This window comes from Saccoglossus kowalevskii, chromosome 6, assembly GCF_978046115.1.
Source record: "Saccoglossus kowalevskii chromosome 6, keSacKowa6.1, whole genome shotgun sequence".
Lineage (NCBI taxonomy): Eukaryota > Metazoa > Hemichordata > Enteropneusta > Harrimaniidae > Saccoglossus > Saccoglossus kowalevskii.
Window position 1 is genome coordinate 37,881,679 of NC_140646.1, and position 15,836 is coordinate 37,897,514.

General features: G+C 35.2%; 2 protein-coding genes across 7 annotated transcripts in view; both read right to left on the reverse strand.

The window, feature by feature from the left end:
* The window catches only part of LOC102807369 (N(6)-adenosine-methyltransferase subunit METTL3-like), a 34,813-nt gene extending 32,733 nt beyond the window's left edge, over nt 1–2,080 (reverse strand). Inside the window, exon 1 of the mRNA XM_085500500.1 lies at nt 1,864–2,080. Within this exon, the coding sequence (XP_085356626.1) occupies nt 1,864–1,999 (136 nt within the window). The 5' untranslated portion in view covers nt 2,000–2,080. The remainder of the gene's footprint in view (nt 1–1,863) is intronic.
* A 3,393-nt stretch (nt 2,081–5,473) lies between these two features.
* nfat-like (nuclear factor of activated T-cells-like) lies at nt 5,474–15,727 on the reverse strand. 6 transcript variants are annotated; one of them, XM_085499874.1, is made up of 12 exons: nt 15,540–15,727; nt 14,452–14,547; nt 12,742–13,273; nt 12,233–12,434; nt 11,905–12,095; nt 11,622–11,797; nt 11,219–11,406; nt 10,916–11,060; nt 8,231–8,302; nt 7,875–8,114; nt 7,168–7,365; nt 6,329–6,522 (listed from the first exon to the last, which is right to left on the reverse strand). In XM_085499874.1, the coding sequence occupies exons 1-12, from the start codon at nt 15,622–15,624 to the stop codon at nt 6,482–6,484; spliced, it is 2,166 nt and encodes a 721-aa protein (XP_085356000.1). In that variant the 5' UTR covers nt 15,625–15,727; the 3' UTR covers nt 6,329–6,481.
* Nucleotides 15,728–15,836: the final 109 nt, after the last annotated feature.

Below are 15,836 nucleotides of genomic sequence, written 5' to 3' on the forward strand. Positions count from 1 at the left end.
TTGATGTCAACTGATTAAACAAGTCGCGTTTAAGTAATTTCCACTATTAACAAGTGGTTAAATTGTGGCAATAAATGTGTGGACAAATATTTGAGATTAATTTTGGTGTAGACAACTCTCGTTTAATTATTTTACACCAATACAAGTTGTTAAATTGAGAGAATAAATGTATGGACAAATATTTTAGACTTATTTTGGTGTAGACAGCTCTCGTTTAATTATTTTACACCATTACAAGTTGTTAAATTGAGAGAATAAATGTGCGGACAAATATTTTAGACTTATTTTGGTGTAGACAGCTCTCGTTTAATTATTTTACACCATTACAAGTTGTTAAATTGAGAGAATAAATGTATGGACAAGTATTTGAAACTTATTTTGGTGTAGACAACTCTCATTTGATTAATTCCAACAATTACAAGTTCTTAAATTGACAGAATGAATGTATGGACAAATATTGACCATTATATTTGTGAGTAAATACCTGTTGTTTAATTAATTTCCACCTTTACAAGGTTGAGAGAATAAATGTGTCGACAAATATTTGATACTTATTTAGGTGTAAGAACTCGTGTTTGACCAACTTTCACCATTGCAAGTTGTTAAAATAATGAAATAAATATACTGGTATCATTGGATATTTGATTTAATTGTGAAACTTTCTAACAAAATGTTAACTGCTGGCTTCGAACCCTCAATCAACAATTCCGCAGACACAGTATAAATTCAACAACACCACAGAAGATATTCGTCTGTTGCCTGAATTGTTTTCGTAATATAGGGAATGCCATCGACACTTTAACAAAACTTACCTTGACTTGGGTCTTGTTTATCTCTTGTCACAATCTGGAAACTGTTGAACAAATTGCGCATCGTCCAGTTTAAGACGTTAGTTATTTTATTATTTATTCATTCAGTTTTGTATGGTGGAGTTTTGTGAGGTTTATTAATTTTTTGCGACGTTCTTTGTTTACTTGTTTACGGTTTGAGAGATTTCAGTTTATTTGATTTACGTTTTTACGGTAGCTCTGAGCGGGACTCGAACCCACTGTCTTTTCAAGCTTATTTTGTTTTATTTTGATGGCACGCTTGTGTACCACGCCACGACGTTGGTCATTAAGTGGTGTTCATTTTTCTAACTACTCCAGTGTTCCGATGAGTTGAACGGAAAAGCCAAAACGATTGCTGGTTTCTGATTGCTTCGGTTCTGGTGAGTGTGTATCTAGTGTGATTCGAACCCATGTCGTTTGTATTGGGCGTTTTTTTATTTCCCATGTTGGCTACGCCGTAATATGCAACCACTTCCTCGTTTTATTGTGATTTTGAGTGTTTAATGATGTCTTCCTCACCCGTCACGCCATGACCCAGTTTCAACCACATGGCCATTTTGCAACACAGTTCGTGACCCTCGGTGTCACCCGACTGACTATATGAGCGTTCTGTTCAACTGTTAAGCTAGGATTTATTACTGTTATTATCATTATATTGTCACGTGATTTGTTTTACCTTATGTGTAATGTCTTAAGTATCTTTATTGTAATTTGTATATACCAATTCGTATATACCGAGGAAACGACCCCAATTGAAGGTCATGTATTGTATGACGTCACCAATTCGTGTGTAGGTACTGCTTCTAGATCTGTGCCCACTAAATCATAATAGTTATAAATATGCCCGACATAATTGCAGTCGTCATAGTATTGATTATCTGGAAATAACTACTATCATCCATGAAATGCACTGTACTGTAATTAAAACTTACTCCACAGATCACGCATCTCCAACTGACCAAACAATGCTGAATGAAACGATAATGAAATTGAAAAAACGTAACACCCCGTCAATACCCGGTCAAGAACTGACCTGCAACACCACCGGGACCAGCAGCAGAAAGTCCGACGCCAATGCGTTCTCTTTCTCGTTTTCTCCGCTGCATACGTTCCCTGAGACTCTCTTGCTTTTTCTTCAGGGCCTGGATGTTTTCCCATGTATCCGACATTGTCAAAACCGAATATTATAACAAAACAATGGCACAACCAGAAAAGCACACAATTCACAACAAGGGCGCTGACATATTGAACAATGAATTCTGGGTAATATTAAACAAGCAGTAAAACCATGGTATTAGAAAACGTAGCACAATGTATGCGAGCCGTCACACAGGAGCTTTGCTTGGTGCAAATAAAATAGTGCTACTTATCCCGTCGTTTCAAATACTATATTGCCATTATCTTTGATAAAATACAATGTGGTATAAGACGTACAAGTGATTTTGTGTTTCAATATAATATTCGAACGAGTTATTGAAAATGGTGGCACACCCCCTGTTAATTTTTATGCGCTCAACATAATTATTTTAATTATTGTGATTCGGAATTTTTTAACCATCTTCACTTGTTGGCTTTCAAATAAATAATAAATTAAAATAAAATAAAGTAAAAGAAAATGTGTAATAAAAATAAAAATAAATAATTGAACACAAATTTAAAAATCAATTTAATCAGATCGGGTACTCATCTACAATTTGGGCAAGAGTGCTCCACAGCCAGTTGAAAACTGGACCCAAAACAATTGACGTTGAGGGCGTCTTTCGACTGAAAAACATGCCTATTGCACTGACTGGAATTTGGAAGTAAACACTTCCAAAACCAAAGTAAAAAATGGCAGGTTGCTCAATCATAAATACAATTTTTATCATAATAATATAGAAATTGATATTATCAGTAGTTATAAATATTTAGGTATGGAGTTTAAGCCAAATGGAAAGTTTGATTTGGCAAAAGAAAATTTTTTCTTTATTAAAAAATCTTAGTGGGTCTACCAAAATTAATATAAAAACTTGGCTGAATGTCTTTGATCATGTTATTAGGCCTATATTAATATATGGCTGTGAGATTTGGGGGATAGAAAAGTATACAGACAGTCAGTGAAAAAATTAACATAAAATTGTGCAAACTACTCCTCCAAGTTAACCAGTCTGCAACAAATTTGGCTGTAAGAGGAGAACTGGGTAGACATCCACTGTCAGTATTTATTAATAAAATGATGATAAAATACTGGCATAGAAAACTGTGAAAGAAAACACTTTAATTCACGAGGCAATGTCCTACAATATCGACAACAAAACAAAGTGGGCAACAACAATCAGTCAAATAACTGGTGTTGATAATATACATGATTACTGGAAGGTGGGTGGTAAAAGTGTGAAGGGAGTTATAGAAAAAATAGAAGATGATTATTCAAAAAAGTGGAAGAGTGACATTAATTTAGAAAAATCTGATTCAGGAGAGCTCAACAAACTTCGCACCTACAGGAAGTTTAAAACAAACTTCAAAATGCAAAAGTATTTGATGGATGTGAATAATTCAAAATATAGAAAATATATTTGTAAATTAAGAATTAGTGACCATCAGCTTATGATTGAGAAAGGGAGGTATACTTGACCAAAAACAAAACTGGAACACAGAATCTGCACAAGATGTGACAATAACTCAGTTGAGGATGAGTACCATTACATTATGGACTTCCCACAGCACAATGAAATGAGGCAAATACTTTTTACAGACTTACATAAGGATAATCCTAATTTTACTTCAATGGATCATCCCGATAAATTTATTTACATTATGACAAACTGCCAGATTAAGCTTGGTATGTTTATAATGCAAACAGGTGTGTATTAATAAAACACCTGATTCTGTACTACCTTGTAATTGCCTTTTAATTAATCTGTTATTTTAATTTTTTGATTATCCTCTTTACTTTTTTTTTATTTTACTTGACTATGTTCATCTTCTATAGAAAGAATAATGTCAATAAGCATACCTGTATACTTCAACTATAGGAGTACCCCCAGACTGTGATTATAACCGGCTTTGAGACTTTTAAATAGTGTGGTGGCACTTGGCTGGTCGAGGGATACACATGCGTGCGTTCAAAGTTTTGCAGAGACATTTTGATGTCCGTGAAATCCATTCAAAGGGTACGTTCACTTGCAGTACATGGACTCTTCCTGGACGAATAAACTTCAGCTAGTCCAGAAATAAAGTCAATTATTCTCCTCAAGGTGTTTTTATTTTTCCAAAACTAAAGTCCGCAATGTTAGTCATTCAGAATGCCGGTTAAAACAATGGCTGATATTTTGACTGCTATGTACCCGTCACAATTCTGGATTCTGTAGGCCCGTGTAAAGATGAATTACAAAACTCGGCTACACATTGAAATTGTTACGGTATGCGTACGAGTTTCTAATAGACCCAGGGCTAATAGAGCTTGGAACTTTTACAAGATGTTGACAAAAAGTGCGGATGTTACGCGTGGACACACGGGGAAATGTGAAATAACAAGCATATCATCCTCTAGCACGAGAAGAGCATATTAATCCAATCAAAGTACATTGGTATTCAACCGCCATAAATGTTTTAATTGTATTTTTAAATTAACCATAAGCAAATTGAGCAAGTCGACTGGAACATTATACCTTGAGAATTCAAGATGTGGAAAGCATACAGTATGGTTTTTTTAAAAAGTAATTTGTCATTGTCACTCTCAGTTAGACCATATCGCAATTACAAAAGTATAATGCATTGCAGGACAGTTATGGCCAAGCAGGCACACTTTGTGATTTGCGGAGTATCTCAAACTCAGTATGCTTTGGAACTGCGATATGGTATCAAGTATTATTGAATGCCCTCTGTGTTGGAAAATGCAAATATGTGGATTTGATGGCGGGGTTCATTGAAACTAGAGCCTTCAGTAACATTTTAAATTCTAGGAAGTGAATTTCTTTTATATTTAATCTTGAAAATGCCACATACCAGTATATACCATAGAAAAGACGCAATTTATGGTACCCATCCCAAGAAATTTTAACTTTTTTTTGTTAAAGAAAATTGTTTTTCCTACACTGCTAACTGCATCGAAAAGTAGACAGACTTGTAACTAGCGCAATGGAAACTGAGGAACGCGCTTGACACAACTGAATCATTGCCCCTCCCTAAAAAAAACAGTGACCACTCGACTAAGTGTATCTATATTCCACTTCTCTTCTTCGTACAGGGTTCGTACAATTGAAATCAGATAACATTCCAGGATTATTATATCTAAACTCTGATCAGCTTTTTTTTTTTAACACTAGGATTATAGCTTTTAGATTATGTCTGTCTACAAAGCTCAATGAATTATTTGTGTGCCAACAAAATCAATCATTGTATTTAAGTAAAAAAAATTGCATCAGCATGGACATAACCAAAAACAAATTCCACTCCTTGGCTATTTTAGTTAACATCTCGATGGTATAAAAGGGATATGCAAGTCATGTTCAGTCTGAATGAATTCTGTCAAATTGGGTCCGAGAAACTCTTCTCGACAGACACAAGTCATAATCTAACCTTCATTCTAACTGGGCTAAATTCTTTCAAGACCTTAACGAGTCAACACAAGTCCCACTTATTCATCCAAACAAGAGGACTAATTGTTTTATTCTCAAATAAGCAGATAATGACAATCTTTTTTATTTATAATTGTTTATTTAAGTATAATACTTGCAATACATTTGGGGTGGGGTGATTAAACAATGGCAGTGATTGGGCCAAACGCAAACAATACTGTAAACTTTGTTTATTTTGCACATGGGTTTCAATTATATGCATTTGTTGTTTAACATAAACTCTAGGAAATACAAGCCTTTTTTACAGCATGTCAAATAAACCAACACAAGTTCTTGAAAGGTCAGTTTTCCCACAAAAAAAAAATTGTGTTATGCTTTTCCAGTAATTCTGTAACGACGACATACATTGTACTCTGTATGGACGGGGGCATTATTGACAATAAGAATTTGTCGGTCACAAGAATATAATTCATGACACACGGGACAGAATTGTGACGTTAGAGGGCCAAACATAAATAGGATTCAACTTGTATATATAAAATGAATATAAACTTAAAATTTGCTATTGTATGTTTTGAAGTGCAGAGCACTACAAAACACAAATAGTTGATTTTAGTTCAAGTACAGTTCAGTTAAATGTTTGAAAAATATGTACATACAAAATTACACTGACAAAAAAATCTCCATATAAAAGATAAAATATAAACCTCTGTAAATTTTATGTAAACTCTTACCTCAATTGGTAAAAAACAAGATAGTCTCCAAAAGGCCCAGAAATGTGTTTGTGAAATTGTTGGTCCAAATCATACATTTTAAATCTGCCTAGTACTTCTGGAAAATTACAGTTGTCAAACTTTTGTGTTGTGCTAAAACACAATCCTCAACATGTCCCGATAAATTACATACTTTGCCTTACCATCCAAATATTCAAAATCTGGCAACCATTCAGGAAACAAACTTCTAATCAAACCATGCTAATATTCCAGGTCAAAAACCTACTAGCCATAGTCTAACAAGACGTACAAAAATAAATACTGCTATATACAATATGTTACATATTCTGGAATTCTATATATAGAATCTTCACCATCACTACCACAGAAGAGTCCTCTGGTTCGGTTGATTGAGCATCACTATTAATAAAAAAAAAATACATTTAGAATAATGCACACACGTTTTAATTACCTTTTTACCTGGTGAATCTCCAAAAACTGTAATACGATATGTTAAAATTAATCGATTTCGCATAAATTGGCTATGCCGATACAAAATCTGATCAGAAGTAATAAATTTTATATTCATAATGCAAAGAGGTGAAAAATAGTCAAAACAGCGTTGCACAGCCTGCTGTGAAAATGAAACATCAACAAATTCTTATTTATATTAAGTATCTCCCAATGAAATGGCCATTACTTCAGCCAAAACTGATAGCCAATGAGCTGCCACCGGTAGTGTGATGGTGAGAAGGTCGCTCATTTGAAAACAAAATTCAGGATTGCTCGTAAGTTATTGAGAACAGGACTTCTGCAGTTATCTGGGTGCTGAAACAGGAAATGACTTTCTTATTAGAATTCACAGTAGTACATTGTAACTACTGAGAACTAGTACCCTTTTGCAACACTGGATTAAATGCCACAAAACCTTCTCACCAGCACGACCTTACAGCTTCTCCAAGATTCATAATTTGAATGTAATGGCAATTAGACAATTTAAAATTTTTTTGCATGGTTCCTGGTGATTCACTGAAAAGAAAATTGTTTCAAGTTATTTACCAATACCATTAGAGACTTGACTATCACCACTAGACAGTGCTGCAGCTACTTGGTGTAAATTAGCAAGTATTGCATCAAGATCACTATCAACATCTACTGGAAAGATGATCTGATTTTGGTCAGCTTGCTTAGCTTTAAGGTTGGTTTGTTGTACACTAGTTGCTTCTCTTGTTTCGTCAGCTGCTTTATTTTGATTGCCATCACCTGATAATGGAAAGCGAGGCACAAAATTCAGGTTAAGTTTTTGAATTGTGTAGGACAGTGTCAAGTATTGCAATCATAATGCAAGCTGCCTGCAACCAATTTGAGCTAAAAATGCCTGAAATCCATAACTGAATCAAATGAAATGTGAAAAGAATGGATTAAAAAAAAATACTGCTCATACTGGCTTAAATACAATATTGTTCATGCTGCAGAAGATTAAATATTTTGCGATTTGCTACAGAGAGAAAGCCACCAACCGAATGACCCACCATAAACTGCTTACTAACATGCCAACTTTCTGCTCCTAACAAGGACAAGACAATATTTTAATAAAATAAAAAGTCCTGGCTGTATCAGCTTCTCCTACACTTGTCTTTAAAAAAAGAAATGTTTGCTACCATAAAGTGCCCCTTCTAAGATGGTAGCAGTAATAATGCTGAACTCTAGCGCAATTTGTCCAAACACCCCATTCATAAGCAGATTAAAAAAACTATCAATGGACTACCCACCTAGATACGACTGCTGCTGCTGTAATATGGCCTGCTGATGCTGGCTTTGTTGATGCTGTTTATGCTTGTTGACGACAGACATAACTTTTTGTGCAAGACCATTCCCACTATTCAAATTTGTTTGTCCAGTTGCAAGAAGGGCAACCATCTTTAACTGCTCTGCAAAACTTGAATCATTTCCACTTTGTAGGGACTGATCATGTTGTGGTACTTCCGTTCTTGATTTAACAGACTCCACCTCTGAAAACAAGTATGATTTATTGTAAGATGTAGAAATATTAAACTGAAAGTTGTGATATTTTACTGAGTTGATTTGCATAATGTTTATTTTCAACGAACATTTGCTTATCACTTACCTGTTGATGTTTTTCTTTCATTTCCTGTACACATCTGAGCTTCATATTGCTCAGTTCTCACCTGTGCGGCATCTGTGGAGAGGTGGGAAATAAGAAATTAACAAACAGAATATATGGACAATTAAGAATTGTTGTGGAACAGATGCAGCTGAAAAATAAAGTAACAGTGCTTTTCCACCTTTCAACTGGCAAGGGTGATTCAACAATCAGAAACCACATCACATTCATCCAAGCTCATATTTAGTTTCTATTCACCAGCAAAACTTCACAAGCAATTTCTAGTCCTGTCATAATGATTATTACCAAATAAGACACTAAGTCATAACTGCATACTCTGAAATGTTACTGGTGCAAACGACTACTGGATATAATGCCATTTGTCCTCCTAAAATAGACCACTGCTAAATATGAGCCACAACAATTTTAAGCCAGTTGGTAAATCTGGTTTTGACCATTGCTTTGTAGTGTGAAAAAGTACATCTTTAGACGACCAGTTGCAAGTAGAAACTGACAGTATGGTCTATGCAAGTTTTCAAAGCAGCAGGTTTATTAGTCATTCATAGATTTATTTCAGTAAATTTTCAACAAATTGCATCAATTTATCTAATGGTTTCATATTTCATTTCATATTTATCAGACAAACGCAAGGTGATAAAATTTGCATCCACACCCCTGCAAGTTATGGAATTTACCATAGAGATAGACAGTCAAGTAATTGCACATGTCCCGTGCCCAGATTCCAAATACAATATAAATTTACACTTGACCATGTTTAGAAAACCAAATTAGTCAACGAAAAAACACTGTTGTACAAGCATAGTTTCTTCTTGTAGGGTTGGTACAGCCATCTCTACCAGTAACAGTTGGTATTTTGATAGTGTGGATGCTAATGTTTTGTATGACAGCTGTGTGCAAAAGGATCCTCTTCTCCCTGGCTCTGAAAAAGAACTATGTAGGTGTGCATGGAATGACAGCTGGATGTGTAGATAAAGCACAGGTATGATTCGAACCAAAAAATATAAATGGACTAAATACAAAAGCAATAACTGTTTCCGCCTGAACTTAAAATGTCATTCCAAATATTCTAAAAAAAAAAATCAAGTTACTGTTTCAGACTATTGCATATTATATTTTTGATTTGTATATTTTCAATGACATACTGATCATTTTTAGGAGCCAGATGTCAGTGTTGCAATTATCATACCAAAGCTACGTTTCCTATGCCTAGTGACAAGGAACAGAAAATTATTCACTGTTAACAATCGGTCTAAACTTGCTATCTCTACTACATGTTTATGAAAACTTCCTGCCTGACTGGCTATCACTTGAAAGCAATGCTATTTATCAGTTTAAAATTCTATTTATTATGGGTTTAATTTTCATGCCAGCAGCAATTAACCTCTGAACCATAACATCACTGGCATGGGAATTGTAGCAAATTGCTTAAAGGATCAAAGTAATTACAAGTACCGCTCTGTTCTATTTTTTACCGCCCGAGAGTAGTGTTGGACGGGCGTTAAAGGCATAGCCACTTAACGTGTCACCAACAAGCCTGACATGTGCACGCACATCTGTGCAAAATGCATCTCTTTATCCTGAAGCGAAAGAAGAAGGTTTTGATGAATAGGGGGCCCCAAACCCACACAAGGCCAGATCCACACCCACTGAAAAAAAATCCAAACCCACTCCTCAATCACATGAATAGCAATTCCAGTTCCAGTTGTCTCCACCAACCCTCCAAACCATTTACAATCCCAGGATTTGAAAAAAACTACATGTATTTTCCTACACAAACATAACTCCATGATTGGATATCAACAGCTCTTAAATTTTGCCAAATTGGTAGGAACATGTTAACTGTATTTCAAACCCTGGATATCCCAAACACGCATACATCATGGCATCACAACAAAGTGCACTTTTGAATTTATTTGTTTACACTAAACATTTTTTGTTCAGATCCTCAAGACTGCATTGCATCTTATTAGATATTTGTAGTTTTGGTCTATGTCCAATTCCACTTTAAACGATCAAAAGTGCACTGTCAATTCATACTCAAATTTTCTCTGCTCAGAAAGCAAGAGGAACAAAGAAACATGTGAAGGTCAACAGCAAGGTTAACTAATGTCATAAAACAATGTCTTATGAACTTCTAAAAGTAATTCCTCTTGCTTTGAGATAATGCAGAATGAAGGCAAAGAGGTCAAAAGCAGTCTGGTTGGAGCCAAAGTGTGAGCATCCAACAATGTCCCCCTCTTTTAGTCCCAAAACCAAAAATATTAAAACATTGTAAGAAAATGTGTTGGGATTTAATTAAATGTGTCCAGAAAAAAAGGCGTCTATATATTCCCAAAACATTTCATCTCAGGCCCCACAAAACTGAGGAGATGTCCCAAAAAGTAAAGTTATTCTATTAAAGCAGAGTTAGTGAACAAACGTGCAAAGCTATTTTTGATCAGATATTTTTTAAAGAGATGAAGAATTCAAAATAAAAAGAAATAAAAAAAATTCTACTGCATAAGCTAATGCCACATTGTTAGTTATGAAGTCCCAGTTATAGCAAAAATTCTACAATAAGAGCTAAAATCATGGAAGGATAGGCATGGAGAAATAGAAATATGTTTGGGACATCTCCTGTTTGACCAAATTCATTAAAATTTCAGAGCACTCTGAAGAAGAACATACCTGCATCTGCCACTGACAGTGGTGTATAAGTAAACTGTTGTGAATCACTTTCACGACCATTACCAGTAGTAATAACTAAGGATACCTCAACTGATGTACTGATATCTTGGGATTTGTATGGTGGTATACAGCATACTAAATGATTCTGAAGAAAGACATTTTTTAAACAATATTTATTTTGCATTGTCAATACCAAATGGGAACTATAACAGCTTAATCACTATATTTCCTAAGAACAGTATTTACATACCGATCTTTCATCACTACAAAAACAGAAGAAAAAATCTATACACTCAAACTTACATGTTGAAAATTCTCTTTATCAAGCTTAGCACTTTCTTCCCAAACAATCTGATCATCACAAATCTCTTGGAATTTCACAGTTGTTCCTCTAACAAAATTCTTGCCAAGAACAAAGAGTTCTTCGCCTCCTTTGACTGAACAAGATGACAAACTTTTTTTCATAATCTCTGGCATACCAGTTGGTTGAGCTGTTGAGAAAGGTTAATGACATTACAAACAGCAGACATACAGGATTTCTACTGTCACATACTCCATAAAAGTAATTTAACTGACAGCTAACATAACTGAATGCAATCTTGAAAGAGCAGTTTGGAGGAAATTATAAATCTTGAATAACAAAATGTCATTTTAGTTTATACGTCTTGAATGAAGCATACGCAATGAAATAGTAATTAGTACTAACTGCAAGCGATTTGACTCGATGCTACTTGTAGAGTTCTGTACGTTCCATCATCTTTTGGAATGTTCACTCTGAAAACCATTCTAGCTTTGGTACTTCTCTTTTTAGACCTTGGTAGTGTCAGTCCTTTGTGCTCAACATCAGCATTTCTAAGTTTCATGATACCAACGCAGTCAACACTGAAAATTAAATACAAGTTATTACACAAATGGACAATTGTATCTATGAATTTGCAATGCAAGTGATGAATGAACAAACTAATTCTAATTGACACATTTTAACTAACCTTACAACCATGTCTTCAGCAGGATCAAAGAACATTTCAATGACTGTGGTGGCATCAATTGTTTTTTCTTCACATGGAGTGTTGTTTCTTCCACAAACTCTACTTGCTTGATAAAATCCATGTGGTTTGACCTTACCACTATCATTTCCAATAAATACTTGAAGTGCAACAGGTTTGTTGCAACCAAGCAGCTGTAAAGTTTAAACAAGCTCATGTTTAATGGTGCTTAACTGCTTAAACATCAAAGCCCTGCAAGAACACACTTGTGTGTTTGATAAATTAAGAACACAATATGACACCTGATCTATAAATTAATTACGGTATTCACCTTCACAGTTGGGAATGCATTTTGGGATTCGTCTTTAACACATCCACGACTTCCTTCAGTTTGATAGCGAGCTCTATGATGACTTTCTGGTTGAACAAGTACTTTTAATTCAATACCATTCTCTTTACTCGGGAAAGGCACATTCAGACTTGGCTCCTTCATTGGTTTCACTGGAGGATTAGTTTCCATGGCACATTCTTGACTGCTGTGACAAATGCAAGAGAAAATATCATCCCAAATAACAGACTCACCAATATCACCAGTCTTTGTACCATCAGCCACACCTTGGTAGCCGATTAACTTTGACAATGACCCAGGAGATCTCGTTAAACTCAAAGGACCATTCAGCATACTACCACCAAGACTGTTGAGACGAGGTTATACTGTCAGAAACATTGTACTACAATAGCACTTTACCAATTATTGTTAGGGGGACCAGTAACCAACCAGTGTTTGACAACATTTTACAACCTATTCAATATTTAACAAGAAACCAGGAGCAAACATACCTAGTCTCTTCACTGTTTTTCAATATTGTCTTCGAGAAAGCAAAGCAAGTTGGGGAGGCCACAGCTCCATCAGACTCGAACACTGGAGAATCTTCCGATTCTGATGGACTAGAAGGGCTGGATTGGTCTAATGAAAGTCTTCTGCATTTCCTCTTAGATGGCAGTTCTGACTCCATCAATTCAGCTAAAGAAGCTATTGAATTTTCATCTGTCAAGCTCATCAGTTCCTGCAAACTTTCTCCATCCAGTTCATCCATGGCGCTTAGGTATCCACTGGAAGGGCTCATCAAGGGGGAACTTGGGGCTGGTGAAGACACACTTGACTGGGTGCTGTCAGAGAACTGGTGGAAAATGCCTTGAGCTTCATTACAATCCGGCAGGGGAAAACTTACCACCGTATTACTTACCCCCAAGCCTTTGCTTTGTGTCAAGTCAAGGTTGTCAAAAGCCCCCAAGCTATGTTGGTTACTCTCAAAAGTTGGGAAAGTGGTGGTAGTGTTGGATGTGCATGATGACCGGTCATGACCTCGATCTATAGAATATCACACACAAACAGTAAATTAATGGATGATCTGTGACTGGGTCCCTAACTGTACCTTACCAACACCGTCCAAAACTACCTAAACTTTACTATATTGTAAAAGTAGTTTGCTAGATAATTTGCTGCCATACTTCGAATGCCATTTATGCAAAGCAAGGCTTCTTATGTATCAATACAAATTTTATATTTATGGCATTATTAACTTCATCGAAATAGGGAAATTTTATCTGGAAATATTTTTCTAATTTCTATCATTCTTGCCACTTCACAAGTTTCGATTTACGTAACGTTACAATACAATAAACCAACCTATGCTTCTTTTCTCAAGTTGTCAGAATATAGATGTGAGAGACATCTCCCGTATGAACATTCACCGAGGGCACAAACTGATCAGTAAAACTATTACTGCCTGTACACGTTGAAACGTTTCAGGGAAAAAACTTGTTATTAGCAAGGTGCAACAAACAAACTGATGTACCACCACTGCATATGCCATATCATACGTCCATCTTCCAAGTCTCAAGGAATGAACATGCATTTTTTTGGGTAATTCTGGCAAAAATGCACATTTATTCATTTCATTAAAACATAATTGACAAAAATTTAAGAAAAACTGTAATCTTAGCACAAATAGTGAATATGAAACAAACTGCTTTTGATAAGTTTTTGGAAAAAAAAGTTCAAACGAAATATCACTAAAACTATCATGACTAATGGCCACACCTAAATCCAGGACTTGTACCAGAGCAAAATGCTTTAAACTTGTTATTAAACAAAATAGTTTCTTTGATACAAAAATGTAACTATTTGAAGAGGAATGAAAATGCATTACTTCAGTAAAGAGGGCAAATTGAAAATATAATAGTGCAAATCGAAAATATTAGAGATGTAACCACAGATCACTAAGCATGTGGCCATCAAAGATCTAAAAACAAAATTACACAAATACAAGAGCATTTTGTTGTGGTTCAAGTCACTGACTATAGAAACAAAATTTACATTATACTAGGTAATTTCTCTCATTTATAAAAAAAAAATGTAATGTTGGAAATCTTCATTCAATCTAAATTAAAAATTTTCTTAAAAGTGGCTCATCAGTCATGCAAGCTAAGAATACATTAACAATAATGAGCACATTACAAGGGAGTAAATAGTGCAAGTGGGCATACCATTGCAACTTTCTGTTTCAAGTTGCTCATATTTAATATTCACACGATCACTAGCAGGAATTTGTAGTACTTTGGGTAACAAACTGTTCACAGAATCTGTAAAAGAAAAAGAAAAGAATACATTCAGAAAATTTATAATAGAATATGTAGATCATGTGCAAATTAACCTATTTGCTGGGCTAGACAATAACAGATGCCCTATAATACATTGCAAATTCTTTAGTTATATACAAAAAAATTAGCACATATTTATTAAGACCGGACTAAGTAAATTCAATAAAAGAATAAATCAGTGTCACAGAGAAAAGATGGAAACTTGTAAGTATACATATTAAGTTAACACAATCACAAAAGAATTTCAACAAATTTTACGCTTTAAACAAAAATACACTACAGTAGTTACCTCTGCTGTAAGCTGTCGAGAAACTTTAAAAGATGCAAAAAAAACGTGAGGAAAAGTATATTGAATTGAAAACAATTTATAGATAACGATTGTTGCACAGGCGCAGTCGCCTGGGCAACTAATGATATGCTGATATTACCAGGCATGGAGGATCATTTATCTATCTAATTATGTATGTAAAGTATGCTTAGGATACACGTAAGCAGACACCCTAGCAACTTGGCCAACTGCCAGCACTAAACATAAGATCCGGCCGGGCCTGCAAGTTGAAATAAAATCCAGCACATGACATTCCAAACGGGCAGTGAGAGTGAACATGTCAACGATTTATTCAAGTACTTTGATTTTTTGCTTAAAAAGGAGCAAAGCCACAAAGCTCGGCAGGATGAGAGCATAGAGGAAGCAATCACGAATAAATTATTATAATGTTGCAGTCTCGTGACAAGCCGACAAACGAAAAAAAAATGTGCTCGACAGCAGCGAAAAAATCCAACAAATTCACGTTTTTCGGTTATTAATGATTAAGTAACATGTTTTGTACTTAAATACAACTTGTTGAGATATTATTGTACACAGATAAATTAATAAAATTATGAACGAGATGAAAAACATGGTAGAGGGGGCAGAGAATGGCCCACCATGCGTAAAGAACAAAAGATAAAAAAAAAAAAAAAAAGAGACGCACCTTTTGGGTAGAGGCTGCTTGGCGAATTTAAGTCCTCGTAGCCCACACTGTCCAGCCCAAATGTACCAATGCACTCCGATGGCATTTTTAAAATCCTGCTATTGCCCTTCAAATCAATTTTGAAGAAAAGTAGAAAAAATGTCTGTAAAAATGTGACAATCGTTAAACTTCACTGTATGGCGTGCGCGGCAAACTGAGCTCAGAAAGAGGCTTGCCAACGACTAAAATTCATAGAAATCGTGACGTCAACATCTAAAATTAGAATAAGTCGATTGACCCGTTCTGCGCGGAAGAAAC

What these genes read in the sequence shown, in the direction of transcription:
- nfat-like (XM_085499872.1), bottom strand. Translation starts at nt 15,624, where the DNA reads ATGCCATCGGAGTGCATTGGTACATTTGGGCTGGACAGTGTGGGCTAC. An exon ending in GCTGAAGACATGGTTGTAAG is followed by an intron (nt 11,798 to 11,904) that starts GTTAGTTAAAAT and finishes TTTAATTTTCAG; the next exon opens with TGTTGACTGCGTTGGTATCA. An exon ending in ACTGTCAGTGGCAGATGCAG is followed by an intron (nt 8,303 to 10,915) that starts GTATGTTCTTCT and finishes ACCTCTCCACAG; the next exon opens with ATGCCGCACAGGTGAGAACT.